Source organism: Trachurus trachurus (genome assembly GCF_905171665.1).
Source record: "Trachurus trachurus genome assembly, chromosome: 23".
In the NCBI taxonomy this organism is placed as follows: Eukaryota; Metazoa; Chordata; class Actinopteri; order Carangiformes; family Carangidae; genus Trachurus; species Trachurus trachurus.
Window position 1 is genome coordinate 23617660 of NC_139912.1, and position 19735 is coordinate 23637394.

The 19735-nt window shown below is 43.0% G+C and overlaps 1 protein-coding gene across 1 annotated transcript in view; it reads left to right on the forward strand.

The window, feature by feature from the left end:
• The window catches only part of cog5 (component of oligomeric golgi complex 5), a 61929-nt gene that overhangs the window by 22629 nt on the left and 19565 nt on the right, over positions 1-19735 (forward strand). The window contains exons 7-10 of the mRNA XM_083999889.1: positions 9743-9873; positions 15184-15343; positions 16416-16528; positions 16669-16746. Coding sequence (XP_083856015.1) covers positions 9743-9873; positions 15184-15343; positions 16416-16528; positions 16669-16746 — 482 coding nt within the window. The remainder of the gene's footprint in view (positions 1-9742; positions 9874-15183; positions 15344-16415; positions 16529-16668; positions 16747-19735) is intronic.

Consider the following 19735-nt stretch of genomic DNA (forward strand, 5'->3'; position numbering starts at 1 on the left):
TGTACGATCGTGCCGTGCAGTTTAGTTTACCTCAAAGACAAAGACCGTTCCTCAGTGATCCGCCGGTCTGCCGGACCTCTCTCCTTCCATGTAGGGCTTTGTAATCTCAATCCCCCCGGAGGTTTTAGTTCAGTACCCACAGGTGATAATCCCGAGCGGCTCGAGGGCTTCGGCTCAGCCGTCCATCATTGCAGGATCTCGCTGATCGGTCCTCTCAGGATGGAAATTGAACTGGTGGAGCAGCACGCAGCCACAGAGAGAGCGCCAGAGAGATATTGACACTGCCGCTCTGCCTCCCCCTCTCTCCTCTCCTCTCTGCTCTGCTTCTTTTTCTGTCGGTCTGTCTCTGTCCTGCTTCCTGCCTCTCTCTGTATCTGCCTCCAGTATCCCTCCTACTCATCCATCGCTCCCTCCCCCTCCTTCTCCCCTCTCTGAAACTGTCTTCTCCTTCCCTTTTTTTTCCCCTTTACACCTCTGTGTTTGACTAATTGGACTCATAAAGCAGCTGTAACACTCTCCTTGTAATATATTCTTCATTTATAATCAGTTTCTTTCTCCCTGCCTTGTACTCTTTTCCAGGGACAACACTGATCTGAGTTCTGTTTTCTTGTTTCTCTTCTCCTCTGAACCATTTCTCCATAAGTTTGTTTGCCGTCATTAAAGAGCCCAGGTGGGAGACGGTGGCCATGACAATCCTAATGACGGCATCCTTCCTCCCAGGACTTTGGCCACTCCTCCACTGTTTGTGTTTGCATAGCACCTGCCGGATGGTGCATGCTTAATTGTCCCGGTCTGGCTACCGCTGGAGCAGTCACCGTGTTGAACCTTATTGCCTGGTGAGCGCATCCGCGGGTTTAGCGAGCGAACCGACTAATTAGGGGCTACTTGGCATTGGCATGGCAACAACAGCACCTCTGGCCGAAGGAAACGTGGACTGATAGATCAGAATTCAAATCAGGGCTCGTGTGTTGTGTTGTGTTGTCTTCCGGGCTGCACCGACAAAAACAACAACTCTGGATTTTCGTGCCTGGGCTTTTCATCTCTCACACTTTTCTCTGTTTATTCAAGGAGTGTAAGCAGACACACTCCTTTTCAAGTCTCACTGTTCCACTGACATGCGCAACTCGGTGGGAGGCATGTTTTCCCAGAGATACAAGTCTTTAGTGTGAGATAAATAGATGGCAGGCAGCAGCGTTGGATGGGAAGGAAAAAAAGACGTCTGCAGACTTTTCCTCTGAGCGAACATGAAACGTGAGAGAGACAGTGATGGGAACTAGGATTGAAACCAAAAGGGGAGAAAAACAACGACCTTTTTCCCCCACATAGATGTGTGAGGGGCCAGTTCCACACCTAAATTAGCTGTAAGCACAATAGTGCAACAAAAAAAACATCTATAAATGATTAATGAATGCATTAATATTGCAAGGTGATATCTAGGCTGTCCGCTGGCGAGCCTAAAGGCTGCTAGCTGTTGTCTAGTCCCCAGCTGTGCTATTTCAAACAGAGGTGCGTATAAGTGAAACCAATTGCATGGCTGCCTTTGTAGGAGGGCTTTGTATTTTTTTTTTTAAAAGAGCAGTCGTGGACTTTCTGCCCAAAGGGACAAATGCCACATCAGTAAATGGTAACGCCTTCATGGCGGTCCGGCAGCACAAAAAGCCGGGAATTCAAGGTCAAGATCAATATCGTCTCCAGCTTTCAGAACTTATGAGGGAACTGGGGAAAGTAAAACTTTTGAAAGAGGCCTAATTTAATTTCAGACACACTTAGCAACAGAACCCATTAAACCCACTCACACCATATTCAGGATTTTCTCACTGGCAAACAGTCAGCGATCACTCTGATTCATATTTTCAGCAAGGTCATAGTCAGAAAAGCATTAATCAGCAAGAGGCAAAACTTCAGCCATAGAGATTAGGATGCAGAACGACATACGAAGCAACGTACCATTAAGGCTGAATCCTTACCGCGGCAGCTGGGCCTTTCATGTCTGGCTCCTCTATGGCTGTCAAATAACTATAGCTCTCAAATAAAGGCAGAAAATGGCAGAAAAAAATTAGGATGCAGAGGGGAAGCTCAACACAGGCTGGTCGTCTATAGAGAGAGAGAAAAATAGACTTTTGATCTCTGACACATAAATGACTATTCTTGAGGAGTTTTACATTTTCTAGATAAGATTTGAATAGAAACTAAGTGTACATCAATAATAGTAAAAACTGAAAAATGATTATCAAAATAGGTTCTATTCTTAATGTGTTTCATTTACACTTGCAGTTGAATCAGTATTTCCATACACACCTTGGACTTGTTGATTGATTAGTAATAGTCAATACCTAATCATGAAAGAAGTTCCTCGTGTCAGCCAGGTGTAAATTGTAGACATTAAAGGGATAGTAGCATTTTTTTTTTTAAAGTGGGGTTGTATGATCTACAAATAGCCCCTAAGTACTTTAATTGCAGTAGAAGACTCTCTGCACTCCTCCCGTTAGCAACGCCAGCCCATAGCCCTGCCCAGAGATTTACAACATACAGTGTTGTGAACAGACCCAAAGAAACGGCCTATTTTCATGGCCTAAAAGAGGTTTTAACTGCTGATCGACGGGCGCTACCCCTGGGCGTAGGGATACGGGAGTTGGTTAGGTCCAAATAAAAACTGTGTTTTTCCTCCACTTTGAAGGGCTGGAAAAAATTATATTATAGCGAACAATGGAACTGTGTTTTTTTTTTTCAGGTAAAATCTCTTTTAGGCCATGAAAATAGGCCGTTTCTTTGGGTCTGTTCACAACACTGTATGTTGTAAATCTCTGGGCAGGGCTATGGGCTGGCGTTGCTAACGGGAGGAGTGCAGAAAGTCTTCTACTGCAATTAAAGTACTTAGGGGCTATTTGTAGATCATACAACCCCACTTTAAAAAAAAATGCTACTATCCCTTTAAAATCAAGAGGTAGAAGGTGTAGATTTCTGTTCAAGAAGCAGCTGTTCACATCTATGAACATGTTGGTGTTTTACTGTGGAAGTGAATGGAAAACGGTGCAGACTGTGGTACAATTTTCAGGCCATTATTATGTTAATGTTAATGATGACTAATGCTGGAGAAAGCATGGAAAAGTCCTACAATGGTTAAATGTAGAACGCTGATAGAAAAGCGAGGTCTGCATTTTGCATTATTAAATAAAGTTACTGTCAAAGACGTGATTAACACACAGCAGAGAGGACGACACAACGCTTTGCTACCTGGAGTAATGGCGCCTGGTTGTTGTTGATAGAGACGTTACCATGAAAACCCAGAGAGGGAAATCACAAAATAGCCGGTTTGTTATGAAAAATGATGTTTATGGGAGCCTGAATTTGTTTAAAATAATGAAAAAAGGCTCTTCATGCTTATGTAACATGACAAGCGTACAGTGCGTTCAGGGGAACTGATATTACACTGGTGGGTGAGGATGAAGAGGAAACTCAGACATTCTGATATCCAGTTTTAACCTCCCTCACATCAGATTACAGAAAGTAAAATTACATTTCAACGTGCCGTTAAGCAAATACACACGGTGTCATATCATGGTTTACACTAGTTTGACACACTGCAGTCTAACAGTTGCGCCGCCTCTCTGCTTCTTTACTCCTGTTATGTTTAAGAAGCTGTTGCGGACATTTTTCTTCTTGAAGCTAAAAAGAAACAACTTCCTGCAAAAAAAAAAAAAAAATTGTGTTCTGGCAGAGGAGTCGGTGTTGTGTTGTTACACAGCTCCTTTTTAGTCAAGTGGACCAAATGCTTGTCAGACAGTGTGTGTTCTCTCAAAGGTTAGGCCCTAAACAAAGAATCAAGCAAAAATTATTATGCCATTAAACTCATTTACGAGCGGTGAGGTAAATAATGGAGGGGAAAGTAAATACATCTCCACAGCTGGGGCCTGGAGGCGTTGTATTTTCATCTGTCCATCCTGTTCTCAAGAACACTAAATCAAAGTAATGCCCAAAGGGAATTTTATTACATCTGGGCTCAAACATTCAATTAGACTCAAGAATAACCTGGTTAGATTTTGGTGGTAAAAGCTCAAAGGTCAAAGTCAGTGTGACCTCACAGAGCTACGGTTTTGGCTGCATTTCAAGGACTCATTTCACACAAATGTGCAAGAGGATGAAATAAGGAAGCAATAACCTTTTATTTCTAGAAGGTTAAAGGTCAAGTTCGCTATGACATCATGACATTAAAATTCTTAATACCTTTTTTATTAAATCCCTCATGGACGTGGATGTACATCTCTACAATTTGCAGCAGAGGTTTACGATCCGGTTGCAGGAGATTAGAGAAGTTTCCGTTAATGTGTTGTTGGGTTTTTTTTTTCTCATCACAAATCATTTTTGAATAAATATTATTCATTGTGGTTGTTGTGAAATTGGCCTGGCTACAGTTATCATCCTCCACAAAGAAGCGAGCGACTAACCCTACAAGCATCTGATTATAATTTGTTTAAAATCCAGAACAGAGTGAAAACACTCCATATAAAGAAGAGCTGTGTGAACCCTCTCATAAACCAAAGAAAAACATTAACGCTGTAAAAGAAAAGATTGAACCGCTTGTGTTCTGTCTGCACAAGTTCCTGATTTGTAGCTGCTTATGGGTTTGATTTTAATACAAACTCTTGGATTTAAGAATTGGAATGAAAAGAAGTGACGACATCGAAGGCCCAGAAGCTTTTGCTCGCCTTCTCCGCCTCATTGATCGCACATGAGCTTGTTATGAAGAGTAAGAGCAACACAATAAGGTCAACTACTGCACTGAACCCATGACAGATACATCATATCTCTGGGCAGCTGATCAAATATGTGCGGAGGAGATAAGATAACAGTCGGCGGTTGAGGAAAAATAAATCACGATGTATTCATCATTAGCGTTGATGTCACACGGCAGTCGGGATTAAACGCATCAACGCACGTAAACACCAGATCGTTGTCATGGGTCAGGAGGAAGGGCTGGTCGGAGGTTTGATCCCCCGGCCCCTCCTCCTGCCCGGCCGTGTGGCACAGCGTCCTTGAGCAAGACACCTAACTCCAAATTGTGTCTGATGGAGAGCTGTAACACCGTGTGTGTGAAAGGCTGAATGCATTGTAAAGCGCTTCGAGTGGTCGATTCATAAGTGCAGTCCAAATTATCATAATTAATTCAGTCACAATTAAAAAAACATTTGCATGTAAATAGAGGCGACGAGTGTTTTTTCTGCTATAAAGGTTTTAACGCAGAGTTCCTGTTTGACTGTTGTGTGTTCTGTTCATTCCGCTTTGTGCTGTATTTTGTTGTTAAATTCGACCTTTGTCTCCCTGCGGTTTTATACGGTGTGACATCCCGGGCCCGCTGTCAATAACAAAGACTGAACAAGTCACGAAAGAGCTGATCCATAAATATTGCACCGACGACGTGGACGGAGGTTTTTAGCCCCCCCCCCCCCCTCTATCCCTACCTCTAACCTTCACCTCCGCCGTCTTCATTTGCACTCTGTGCTAATTACTTCCTGACTGTTAAATATGCTCTGATAAGTGGGAAGCAGATCCCTCCCTGCTGTCTGCTCCCATCCACGACCCACTCTGCTGATTACCTCCGTCACCAAGGTGATGCTGAAAAGGGGGGAGGGAGGGAGCAGGGGATGGGGATGGGGATGCACACTTGTGACATACAGTACTACACTTTTTCGAGCATCACATCGCCGTGATAAATTCCACTGTCGTAAAGCGTGTTTTTATGTATTTATGTATGCGTATTAACTTCGATGATTGGTAATATCCATCTTCTTGTCCTTTTATCAGACTGAGCTGAAGGAATCTCCCCCTCCATACACACACACACACACACACACACACACACACACACACACACACACACACACACACACATACATACACACCCTCTGCAGAGAAACGGGGGCACATCTGCGCCAGTGCAGAGCTTATCCCCCGGGAACTAACACAATATCCAGTGGGTGTGTGGGGGGCCTATCAGACAGCACTCTGAGCATATTATGACACAAGTCAGAAAAGACCAACCTCCTTCTCCCCCCAACCCCCCCTCCCCCTCTCTTACAAACACACATATCTAAACAAGCAAAGGGATTCTGGGCTCAGCTGTTCGCCGTGCTCTCTGGCAGACTTTGTACTTGGGCTGCGGCTTGGAGCGGATTGCTTTTGAATTGAACGTGGCTCCTGTCCAATTCCCCGATCCTCTGTGCCTCAGCCCGCCACCTGCCTGATAATACTCTCCATCTCTCTCTCTCTCTCTGGGAAGAAGAGCAAACAATCTGCAGCTCTAGACAAATAGCACATCTAAAATGATTTGATATCAGTCCCCACACCCCGCACCTCCACGCCTCTGCTCTCATCATCGGCGGCTGATGTCCCCGCGCCTTTTGTCTTCCTGATTTATACAAGATATGGCAGACACATGCAAATGCTCTGGAAAATTAGAGCCGTAATGAAAAGAGTTGGGATGAAATAGAAAGGAGGAGGGGGGGGGTGCCGCTTTTTGAAAACGGGATAAATGGAAGATTTCATGATTTTAATTGACTCAAACCCTCAAAGACCAAACACAATTTCATTCATGAATGTAAAATCAACTGCAAACTTTTCTCATTTGAGAGGCAGTGACGATCATCATCAGCTTTAAAAGCCTCCTCCTCCTCACACACACCTGTTACATCCAACAACTTGATGCTGACACCAATCACAGAATGCTCACACAGCCATAGCCTCAGCAGGAGGAGAGAACATGGAGACTGACAGGGAAATGTGATGTATGATTATTGCTGTGTGTTTTCTATTTTTATCAGAGATAATAATTTGATTTTCCATGTTCACTTCTCACTGATGTCAGATTCTGCTTGAACTTGTAGTTGTTGTTATTGGAACTATATATAGCCTACTATATATATATAATTTTATATATAGCATCGTTCCTATAGATGGTTGGTACTAGGTGGTTGAACAGGTCGGAGAACAGAATTAAACGGGAAGATACAAATATTTTTTGTGAACATTAAAGACTAAGCACTTTTTAATTGACACCACAAGATATTAATTTGACAACAATATGTCCACTTTAACTAGAGATTAGATGTGCAGATGTGGACAGATGACACTAATCTTTCTACTGTGACCTCAAGTGACCTCCTCAGATGTCGCCATCTTTAGTTATTTTTACCTTGTGCAAAGTGGGGAGTCATTAAAGACAATATTCCAGCATTATTCCAGGGATGATTAATTGTGTATAGTGTATGTAAAGAATGCTGCTGACATTTCAGTGGGGTCCAGACCACTGACACCATTTTCCCATTCAAGTTAGGGAACACCGACTAAATCAAGGATAGTTGTGTTCTTTGTCCTCACTGCCACATTAGATGTCTTGCTCTGTGAAGGTATTTTTTTAGCCCTCATCCTCTTCCTTTTGGCACGGCTTCTTATGATAGCTTAAAGAAGAAATGTGACTTCTCATCAGTGATATCATGAAAAGAGTGACACAGAAATGGTGGCGAGACAGGAAGAGACACAGCTGTACATGTTCATATCTGCATATTTTCTTCAATTGTGAGAAATGTTGCATTATCTGCTCTTATCCTCTTGTCTCAAAATGATGGCTGCAGATCTCTTTAGTTGCTACTAATTAATTAGATCAAGTGAAAACAAAGTAACCTGCTCCTGTGTCTGCCTGGCTCTCCTTTTCTCTCTCCGTCTGGATGAATTAAACCCTCAAACCCCTTCAGAGACATCTCATATACACCAGAGCCTCCATATATTTTCTATGCACAAACAGAATTATCCATAAAATTCTGCTGTATCACAAAACAACTCTCGGTAAGAGCAGCAACATGGCAGTGGTTTTGACTTATCACTGCAGCTCCAGCGCTGCTCAAGGTGCTCATGACGTGTCGGGACAGAATCGCACATATTGACAAGGTTACATCAATATCAATTTCATATCAGCGCCGAAACAGGATTCGGTTGCAAGGCCGCTCGATATTTCTTCCTCTAACGCGGCGCGATCAGGCTTCCCGTAGCAGGTGGCTGGACAAACGATGCAGGAAGGGCAAACGCAGAATGGAAGATGGTTTAACACCCAGTCAGAAGTGTTATGTGCTTTCTCTGAAACAAGTGCTGCTGACAAATCTGTGGAGCTGACTAGTCTGACTGTCAAAGTGTCCGTCGATGCACAGTCAATGACAGAGATATGAGAATTTATTAAACGAGGGAGATGTGATGATGAGAGATGAGACCACTTTAATGTAAGACCTGGAAATGATGTTAAATAAATACATGAACATATCATAGACAGACTTGGAGTGAATAAATAGATTCTTGCTTTAGGTGGCAATTATTTAATCCTACTTGGCCACACAAATTAGAATATTTTAAAATTGAAAGGGATAGTTCAACATTTTGGCAAATTGGCCCATTGCCATAATCCCTATAGTCATAGCAGCAGGTTTGTTACCTTTAATTGTCGATGCAAGCTATTTTTAGAATGGTGGAGCAGAGCTGCAAGCTGCTCAGACTCATCATCAAACTCATCAAATACACAATCCAACAACTCCACAACGCTCTGGTGGACAAGTTGTGACCTGCACATTCACCACGCTATGAGATAATAATGGAACGTTACCAGACAGAGTTGTTTTTGAGGGAAATGCAGAGACTGCTTGATGAAAAACTGCCCCCGATGGGAATGCACATCAGCGGTTTTTTACATAGAATCTGGATCCACTATCTATACCACTTAACCCCACAGGGTGAAGAACATCCTGGACAGGTCAACAGCCTATGACAGGACCAGTATCCTGGATTTGTTTTCCCTTAATGTTCAGCTTGAAATGAAGATAACAGAGTTGTTTTCTAGGTAAATTCATGCAAAACCGCTGATGCACGTTCCTGTTGGGGGCAGTTTTTCAGCAAGCAGTACCTGCATTTGCCTCGAAAAGAACTCTCTAAAAGAAGACTGCTTGCTGAAAAACTGCCTCCGATGGGAACGCACATCAGCGGTTTTGCGTGAATTTGCCTCTAAAACAACTCTGTCTCATAACGTTCCATTATTATCTCATAGCGTGGTGAATGTGCAGGTCACAACTTGTCCACCAGAGCATTGTGGAGTTGTTGGATTGTGTATTTGATGAGTTTGATGAGGGAAACCAAGAAATCCCATGAGCCTCCATAGCGTAGTGCTGAGCAGCTCACGGCTCTGCTCCGCCGTTCTAAAAATAGCTTGCACCGACAATTAAAGGTAAGAAACCTACTCCTAAAACTACTATACAGGGATTATGGCAATGGGCCAATTTGCCAAAATGTTGAACTATCCCTTAAAGGTTTCTGTCTTTGATGACTTACAGCAGAAGTAAGCGATCCGGTGGTTTTGGCTAACTTCCTGTCAGCAGATGGAGTTAGCAGTCCCGTCCTCGTCCCTACGTCACCACATTCACGCGCATCCCTTGGCTGCACACACAGAGAGGAACGCCCCTTTATGCCGTTCTCTCTCCTCATTGGATAAAGGTTGTAGGATACAAGGAAAGTTTTCTCCTCGGCTTACAGCAGAGCAGAGTGACTGACAGACCCGTGTTTCAGACCAAACACTCTATAGAAGTGATTGCTGTCAGGAGATAGAACTATTTAAGACTTATATTAACACAAACATTCCGCTTACTTCTGCTTTAATCTCCTGCTGAAAAGTGCCCCTGGAAAATATGTGTGTTTGTATTTGTTTTCCCAGACTACCTGTCCCAGGGTGTGGACCTGAGCGGCATCGAGGTGATCGAGAACGACTTGCTGCTGATCAGCAGAGCCAGACTGGAGGTGGAGAACCAGGCTAAGAGACTGCTGGAGCAGGGCATGGAGATCCAGGTACACACACAGAATACTAACACAGGTCTTTACTGTTTGTCCTGCGCCTGTTGTGCAGATTCCAGTCCAGATCTGCTTCTCTTTGAACTTGCTGTTAATGCAAACTCAACACTTCCTGTCGTATCAACACAACAGGTAAACATATGCAGTCTTTGTTTTTGTTACGGCCGTAAATCCTCAGTGCCTCCTGTGCAGATGTTTCACATTAAACCCCCCAGCTGTTATTTGCTGATACAGGACACACCTCCTGCTCCTTCTGATACTATTTGAATACTGGTTCTTACTTGAGACTTTCTACTGTTCTCTTTTACATTTAATTTTTTATGAATAAATGAGATGAAACAGGTGGAGAAAATGAAAAAAGACAGATTTTCTTCACTGCGAGTGATACTTCCTCTTTAGTCTTGTCTTTCAGTGCAATGACTGGAAGCTGCCGTGTTCCTCCATCCGTCTTTATTTCATGGATTACCAATATCTTCGTTTAGCAGTTTTTTAAAAATGTTTTAATTCTTTCAGATACTTACGTTGCACACACATCCCTGTTGTTTTTTTGTTTTTGTTTTTTTGCACTGGGGTGTTAAAACAAACACCTCTTCCATGCTTTTTGGCGCACGTTGAGGACAACTGAATATTAATGAGGAAGAACACCTTCATGTTAATGCACTAGCCAAGCAAATCCCACAGGCAGCTCTGTCATTCCACCTTGCTGCTGTTTCTCTTCCCTGCTTGTTAATGTTGCATATTTAGTACTTTAAGGGAATAAATGGGACAGAGAAATGAAAACACCCCTACACTTTTAGTTCATTTAAACTCTTGGATAAATTAATAGATATTATTGGGACAAGTTTTAACCAGAATTAAGTGGAATTTTTGTTGTGATTTTTTTAATGCATTTTTTCCCCCAGACTGTGATGAACATCTCACATTCTGTGTTGTGAATTTGATTTCTGAAGGAAAGACAATTTTAAACAAAAATGCATGAAGCTCCGAATTCCAAGGAGAAAAGCTGGAGAACAGTAGAAGAGGGACGAGCGCTTCCTATATGTGTCATTCTGTAAAAAAAACATGTGAGAGAGGAGGCACATGTGAGCTCTGCTAACCTTCATCTGCCCCAGAAAGCCTTGTTCTCAGGGGGACAGTGTCCCATTAAAGAAACCATGTTGCTGCATGCATGTGTGACAGTCTGTTCAGTGTCCACGGTGACATGTTGCCAGTGTCCAGAGGAGCTTTTGTGTTTTGTGCTTCAGCAGCCATGTTCTGCCTTGTTCTTCTCTGAGATGTGATGAGACGGTGGTGGAGTGCGCCCGTCTCTCTTAATTGACCAAGAACACGTGTCCTGACATTCTGGTTCTTAACATCACGGGACACCTCACATTTTCTAATTTGACTCTTTGTGTTGCAGTTGAATGCTTTTCTTTTTACTCTCTACCTTTTGGAGGAAAGAGATGAAAAGTAGAGGGAAAAGGCCTTCACAAAAATAGTTCACAGTGAGGCTTAGGCTACATCCTGAACGTTTAAAAAAAAAAAATGTTGTACATGTTTTACATAGAATCTGGATCCACTATCTATACCACTCAACCCCACGGGGTGAAGAACATCCTGGACAGGTCAACAGCCTATGACAGGACCAGTATCCTGGATTTGTTTTCCCTTAAAGCAGAAGTGAGTGATCCGGTCGTTTTCGCTAATGCTGCTTTCCAGGCAGGCTTTTGAAATCGTAAATTACAGCTTCAAGTCACAACTTACGACTTTGTAGCGTTCCAGGCAACCCACTCGTGTTTTTCCGACCTGTTTTACCGGTGAAAGTCACTATAACGGCCACTCATAACTTCCGACCCGTGAACTCGTACCAGATCGAACTGGTACCACTTCACGGTCGGAAAAATACGAGTTTCCTTGAACGCACCATAACAGTCCTCGTCCCTACGTCGCCACATTCACGGCGTTCCTTGGCTGCACACACAGCCCTGCATGCCGTTCTCTCTCCTCATTGGATAAAAACTGTAGGATACGATAAATGTTTTCTCCTCGGCTCAGAGCAGAGCAGAGTGACTGACAGACCCGTGTTTCAGTCCAAACACTCTATGTAAGTGATTGCTGTCGGAAGATATAACTATTTAAGACTTATATTAACACAAATATATCACTTACTTCTGCTTTAATGTTCAGCTTGAAATGAACATTACAGAGTTGTTTTCTAGGTAAATTCATGCAAAACCGCTGATGCGCGTTCCCGTCGGGGGCAGTTTTTCGGCAAGCAGTCTCTGCATTTGCCTAGAAAACAACTCTGTCTGGTAACGTTCTGTTATTATCTCATAGCGTGGTGAATGTGTAGGTCACAACTTGTCCACCAGAGCTTTTTGGAGTTGTTGGATTGTGTATTTGATGAGTTTGATGAGGGAAACCAAGAAATCCCATTAGCCTCCATAGTGTAGCTTTGAGCAGCTCACAGCTCTGCTCCACCGTTCTAAAAACAGCTTGCACCGACAATTAAAAGTAACAAACCTACTCCTAAAACTATAGGGATTATTGCAATGGGCCAATTTGCCAAAATGTTTCTTAGGGCCTGTGAAAATTGGCTAATGAACTTCATGTATATGAACATTTATCATATCAACATAATGATCGGGTCATGATAGAAGCAGCAGAGGCTGAGATACTGTGACTTTAACAGTGGATCCTACAAATTCCACAGTGCAACTTAGCCTCAGCATCTTTGTGTGTAAATACCCACAACAAACCGTGATCCAAGAGAAGCCCGAAGATATCTTAAGGGTGTGTTTTTAGGGATCAGGGATTAGAATCACCTAATGTCATAAAATAATATACGGTGTTAGTATGTTAGTCTTTTGACTGGCATTTGTGTCCTTTAAGGTGCTGAGTGAGTTTTTAAATGTGAAGCTTGTAAAGAAACGGTGGGATGATGCATTGTGGGCTCTTAATGTGAAACATGAAGGAAATGTTGAGTATAAGCATCTGGGATTTTCTTTTTTTTCTTTTTTTTTTTTTTACATTCATGTGAGTTTATAGTAGAGAAGCTAAACAGGTGTGTCTGAAGCTGTTGACAGAGAGTAAAGTAGCAGGATACTGTGCCTGCAATCCCCTCCAAAGTCAACACACACACACACACACACACACACACACACACACACACACACACACACACACACACACACACACACACACACACACACACACACACACACACACACACACACACACACACACACACACACACACACACACACGGCTCTGTCCCCTGTGTACTCCACCCTCCGTGGATGTATTTTTATCCGGGCTACTGCTGGAGTAGCCTTGGCTAACAACTTCTATTACTGCGCTCTGTGTGTGGACATATGGGGCTCCAGAGACACAAAGACACACACGCACACACACACACGTTACACACAGCGACAGCTTCTTCTCTCAGCCCAGGGAGCTGTTTATTGTGAATGTTATGTAAGCGCTTGGACATGCTGCCTGGGCTGTGTGGGAGCTCGTTTCACCTCAGCGCTCTGACTTTGCCAGCAGAGACCCTGTAGCCCATCTGTTGAGTGGGAGCTCAACTGACCCACGTAGAAAAACTCCTCCTCTACTCTCCTCCTCTCTCCCCTTCCAACTTTCTTTTTTTTTTCAAGACGTATAAAAACCAGTCCAAGCCAGTGGCTGAAATCTGCCTCGGTCATTAGTCCTGGGACGTGTTGATGATAATGAGCCGACCTGTTGCCTCTCCAAACGCCCTGTAAATGAACAACTCTCTCATCAGTCCAGAATGCAAATTAGCATATTTCCAACAATGACACACTATTGATTTTAAAGTTGTCTTCATTTTGACCTTCCTTGATCCATCTCTTTGTTTTTTCCTAACTTTTCATCTGTCCCTCCTTTCTCTTCTGCTGGTACATGAACTGTCTCAGACCTCAGTGAGTGAAATGAGTGAGACTTGTTATAAAGTCTCAGTACCTGATACAACAAGTGGCTGCAACAGGTGTAGTGTTATTTGGGGAGGAGGGGGAGGAAAAGAAGATGGAAAAGAGGAAGAAGAAGATGGAAAAGAAGGAGAAAAAAGAAAGAGGAGGAGGAGAAAAAGAAGAAGAAGAAGAAAGAAGAGCAGGAAAAGAAGATAAGAAAAAGGAGGGGGAGGAGGAGAATCCTTTAATGTCCAAGTGTCTGTGATACATTTAAGCCTGTATCTGTGGATGATGGAGTCTCTGAGCAGTGAGCACACACCTGGACCAGTGGGCATCACGCTGCAGCACCCTGGGGGCGTTTTGGGTGTTAAGTGACACAGCTGACCCCCACTGGTGTGAAATAAGCCAATCTCAACAAGATTTACCGATCCACTGAGTTTTGAGAGAGAGAGAAAAGAAAGATGACCGCTCAGTAACTCCCACATCACATCGCTCTACACAACAACAAGAGGGCTGCAACCAGTAGTTGTTCTCATTTGTTTTGAAAAAAAAAGTTTAATTAAATGGCCTTCATAGTTTCCCAGAGCCCACTGTCACTTCACACTTTTGACTTTTGTCTGACCAACAATCAAAAACCCACAGTTTCAATTGATCGTAAGAGACAAAGAAGAGGTCATTTGTTAGAACAGTGACATAAATCATTTAACAGAAATTCAGACAGCTGCTGTTTGACATGTTCTGTCCATCTGCTAATCAATGAATTGACTGCACTCTGTTCAAAGCAGCTCTACTATTCACTGTGTCTTATGTAGTAAAAAGCTGCATGGACTGAAACAGAAAATCTTCCACTCCCCTGAAGAAATGGATTTAACTCATTTAGAAAATGTACAGTGTAGAATAACAGTCACTCTCCTCTCCTCTCCTCTCCTCTCCTCTCCTCTCCTCTCCTCTCCTCTCCTCTCCTCTCCTCTCCTCTCCTCCTTTCTCCTCTCCTCTCCTCTCATCCTTTCTCCTCTCTTCTCCTCTCCTCTCATCCTTTCTCCTCTCCTCTCCTCTCCTCTCCTCTCCTCTCCTCTCCTCTCCTCTCCTCTCCTCTCCTCTCCTCTCCTCTCCTCTCCTCTCCTCTCCTCTCCTCTCATCCTTTCTCCTCTCCTCTCCTCTCCTCTCCTCTCCTCTCCTCTCCTCTCCTCTCCTCTCCTCTCCTCTCATCCTTTCTCCTCTCTTCAGTGTCAATGTAAGGTGTATTTTTATCTGCTGCTGTCCCCTCTGCACTTGTTTGGTGTGTGAAACTACCAGACACATTAAGTTGATTTCATTCTGTTAAAAAAAGAAAGAAGAAAACAGCAACCATGGACGACTGCCAACTTCAATTCTCTTCCTCTCTCCCTTTTCCTGCCAGAATCCGACCCAGGTGGGCACGGCCCTGCAGGTCTTCTACAACCTGGGCACCTTGAGAGAGACCATCGGCAGCGTGGTGGGAGGTTACCGCACCGCCATACAGGACAACATCACAAGCGCTCTCGACATCAAGGGCCTGACACAGCCGGCCAACCCCAGAGGTGAAGCCTGAGGAAGACTCGGTCATGTGTCCCTGTAATAGTTTCTAAGCGTGCACACACACACTGGATACATTGTCCTGATTCTAAAAGATGAAAGACAATTGGATTTTATAAATTGCCCTAGTTCACCAGTCGGCATGATCCAAAATAGATTATTGTACCATGGCCACAGAGAATAGTCGGCTCTGGCTGGAGGGTGTGTGTTATTTTCATGACTCTGATGTGGCAGCCTCTTCATTGTTCTAATTAATGCACACAGTATTTTCAGAAAAGCCGCCCTGATGAGGTTAACCATCCTTCCACCGGCGTTTTGGGATTTTCTTAATAAAAAAAGGAAATGTGTGAGCTGAGCTTTTTTTAAAACAAAAATCTTTCAATCTCAATGTGGTCATGTTAAATTCCACGTGCAGACCCAAACCAACCAAAACTGTGTGTGTGTCATTCCTCGGAGCCATAGAGCCCCATTGATTTCAAAAGCTATTAAAACACACCAATGAGTCGCTCTGCTGGACACGTTCTCTTGTTATCATGAACACACACACACACTCAGTAGTTTATTTTGATTCACAAAGCACTATCCTGCTGCCAAAAACAATCCACCAAATGTGAATTAATCCACCGCTGAAAATAGTCCTCAACAATCGCTCTGTTTGCTCCTGTTTGAGTAGCGTTCAACTGCACTGACCAGCTGATTGAGGAAAATACTGAATCTTATTGAAAAAGGAAATATAGACAAATAGTCAGAAATTCTTTTTCACTTCACTTTTTTTTTTTTTTTTTTTATCTCACAACCACATATGGCGTATGGAGCACAAACAGACATTAGATAGTACAAGTAATCAAGCGTAGCAAGAAAGCAGTGGGGCTGTGCATACTTTCTATCTCTGGCAAATGGAGGACATACTAAAAAAAAAATATATATAATAATAAATAATAAATATGAACTAAACAAAATAAAACAAAACAGCACAAAAATACTCCTAGTATCAGTTGTAAATGTGGGGTAACAGGAAATAATAAGATGATTTGCAGCACAAACAAAGACATAAACCCTGTGACTTCCTCCCTCCAGGTGCTCCAGGCAGAGCGGTGCTGCCGACTCCAGGGAACACGGCGGCTTTCCGCGCCGCTTTGTGGACCAACCTGGAGAAACTGATGGACCAGATATGTGCAGCGTGCAGACAGGTAGAGGCAACTAACTCACTCTGCATCCAGTGGTGAATCACATCTTTAAAATAAGAATAAAAAAAACTCTAAAGCCAGCAGCCAGGCTGTGTGTGTGTGTGTGTGTTAGTTGTGAAGTCTTTGTTCATGCATGTTCACAGGTGCAGCATCTGCAAAAGGTCCTGACGAAGAAGAGAGACCCCGTCACTCATGTGTGCTTCATCGATGAGATCAGCAAGGTGGGTGTGGGTGTCGGGGCTCTGGTAGAAAAACATCAGCATGACGGCTGTTATCCATGTAGTTGAAAACTGGAAATAAGAAAAATCTATGAATAAATTTCATATTTCACACAGTCACAATAAAATATCCACACCTTCACTGTGTTTTTATAGAGTCTGCCTTCAGGGCTACACACCTACTGCCTACAGATTGCAGCCCAGAAACATCCTTATAGTATGTCTTTGTAGGGTCTATTTATAAGTTTTGCTTCTGCTCTGTAGTCAGCATTAGCATGAACAGCAGTTTACATACTTGTCTCTCAGAGAGCTTCAGCCCTTGTTGCGTTCACAAGACAAGAACCTATAATAGTCCAGTGCTGTGAGCAGCACCTGGATGGTAAAGAGGTGATAGAAATAGAAGCTCAAGTTTGATGCTGAACTTGGAGCCTACAGCTTCTTCTAGGCTGTAAAGTAAAAGTAAAGGTGTCAGTGCCAATGTTATACAATGGCAAAAACTCATATATAGCTACAGTGTGATTGAATCTGCAAAACACTGGAAAGAAAGAAAGAAAGAAAGAAAGAAAGAAAGAAAGAAAGAAAGAAAGAAAGAAAGAAAGAAAGAAAGAAAGAAAGAAAGAAAGAAAGAAAGAAAGAACAGCAACTAACAGACTTAAAAAAGAGTAGTAGTAGTAGTGCCAGTAGTAATCATGGCAGAGTCATTAACACATAAAGGTGTCAGTGCCGATGTTATACAATAGCAAAAATTCATATATAGCTACAGTGTGATTGAATCTGCAACAAACAAGAAAGAAAGAAAGAAAGAAAGAAAGAAAGAAAGAAAGAGCAACTAACAGACTTAAAAAAGAGTAGTAGTAGTAGTGCCAGTAGTAATCATGGCAGAGTCATTAACACATCATCATAACCATCATCAGTGTCTCACTCTTTTACCTCCACAGAAACCTAGTTGCACAAATCAGAGCGGGAGACTGTTTCTATGGAAACAAAGCTCTCACCAATTACCCAGAGATGGAGGTGTGAGTTGGAGACCTAATGACATGTCTAAATGCAAGGCTCCTCAGCAGTGCAGCTGCACCCGCTGCTCCTCGCTGTCACAGACCTGAGTGCCATGTGTCCACAGAGACACAGAGTCGTACTGTTGCAGCAGTTACAGCCTGTTAGAGTCTCCGTCAGATCTCAGTCTGGAAATGTCAAAGAAGGAGGCAGGGATGAAGAAAAGCATTAGAGCAGCTGAGATGTAGATTGTGATGAATGAGCTGTAACTCATCAAGAGGAGGGGATGATATTTAGTTTGATATAAAAGGGAGGGTAGTGGAGCGTAAATGCACAAAGTGGAGGAATAGCTGTTACACCACTTCCTTAAGCGTTCTCTCTCCTCTCCCCTCGATCATGGCGTCTTCATGTGACGGCAATTAACTCTCCACACCTCGTTCCTAAGTGAGAGAAAAACACCGGAGCAGCGGCAGCATCAGCAGTTAGAGTTGACGAACGGGCTCGGAGAAGATCATTCATACTCAGGGTCTTCTCTCTTTTTTGTTTTGATATTTGTTAACTCCTCTCATTCAGCTCTCAGCAGGAGAAATTTCTCCCGTGCTGCTACAAATGCAGAACTCTGCTGCCAGGCTATTAACACACTGCATGAGATAAGGTTGTTTTACTCCAGGCTGTGGTTGGCTGTCAGTTTTACAGCTGATTTTCTGCTGGTTTGGACTGTGATCAGGCTGTAGTTCCATCTTTGTGTAAATCCGGGCCCTTTGTTCAGAAATTAAAATTAAATTAGTATTATTCTTCCATCCATCTTTCTTTTTTCCTCTTTGCTCCGAGCTCACGCTGCATGACTTCATATGTTGATACCAGAACATTCCAGTCACATGTGATCGTCAGAACACATCTTTACAAAACAAAGGGCAATTATCTGCTGCTTCAACACCCTGCACTGTTCTGGTTTCACGCTTTCCACCAGATGTTGGAGCCTGTCTACAGGGATTAGTCCGACACTGATCTTGGGTGCTGAGGTTTGGCTCACAGTCAGTCAGTGGAATGGGAAGTCAACTGCTCCCACACTGAACTAAGACAAAATATATATGCATGGGTTGTTTTTTTGGTTTTGGAGGCTTTGTCATGTTAAAATAGGAAATGTAAAAAAAGGACTCTCGCCTTAAAAAAAACAAAAAAAAATCCACCTGTTCTATTTCACTCACATGTGTTTGGTTCATTATGAGAGAAAAGTGAATAACAGAGGTCAGAGTGGCGGCAGAAGGTGGAGGAAGTGAGGATGTAGTGGATGTGGAGGAGAGGTCAGACAGCTGGGTAGCAGACCTGGCAGCAGGCTTCTCTAATAGAGGATTAGAGGAGAAAACACAGACTCACATGTCCAACTCCATTAAATAATTAAAGCACTCTCCTTAGTCAGGCTCTGTGTGCTGAACTGTGATTGTGCGTTGGTGTCCGTGCCTGTCTGGCAGCACTCACTGCTCTTTATTTTATCCAGTACAAGTTACACAGAGCAGCTGGGTATGGATGGATATCTGCACTGACTAACTCAGCTCTGATTTTAATATAGTACAGTATAAAGTGACTATTGTGATTTAGCTACAAGTGTGAGATTATCATTCAGGGCCATTTGTTTCAATTTCAAAATAATTTTTCTGTTCCACTTCACACACATTTTAACATCACAGTAGTGCAGATTAGTCTTGAGTCTTCGGGCGATTTTAAGTCTCATGTGATGTGTGAATTTGTGTGAAGTTTTAACAAATTGGGAAAATAATGTAGTTATATCAAAACAACATCCAATAATAATTCAGGGACCTAGTCCTCCTATGAAGGTGTGGCCCCTCGTCTACAAAGGCTGAGCTGAAATGAAACAGGAGAAGTCTCAGTGTTCCTGCCTCCCTAACTGTTGCATCGTAAAGCATGGCTCCTGTCGCCTAGCAACCTTGACAGCATTGGACTTTTTTTATTTTTTTATTTTTTTTACAGAAACTTGAGG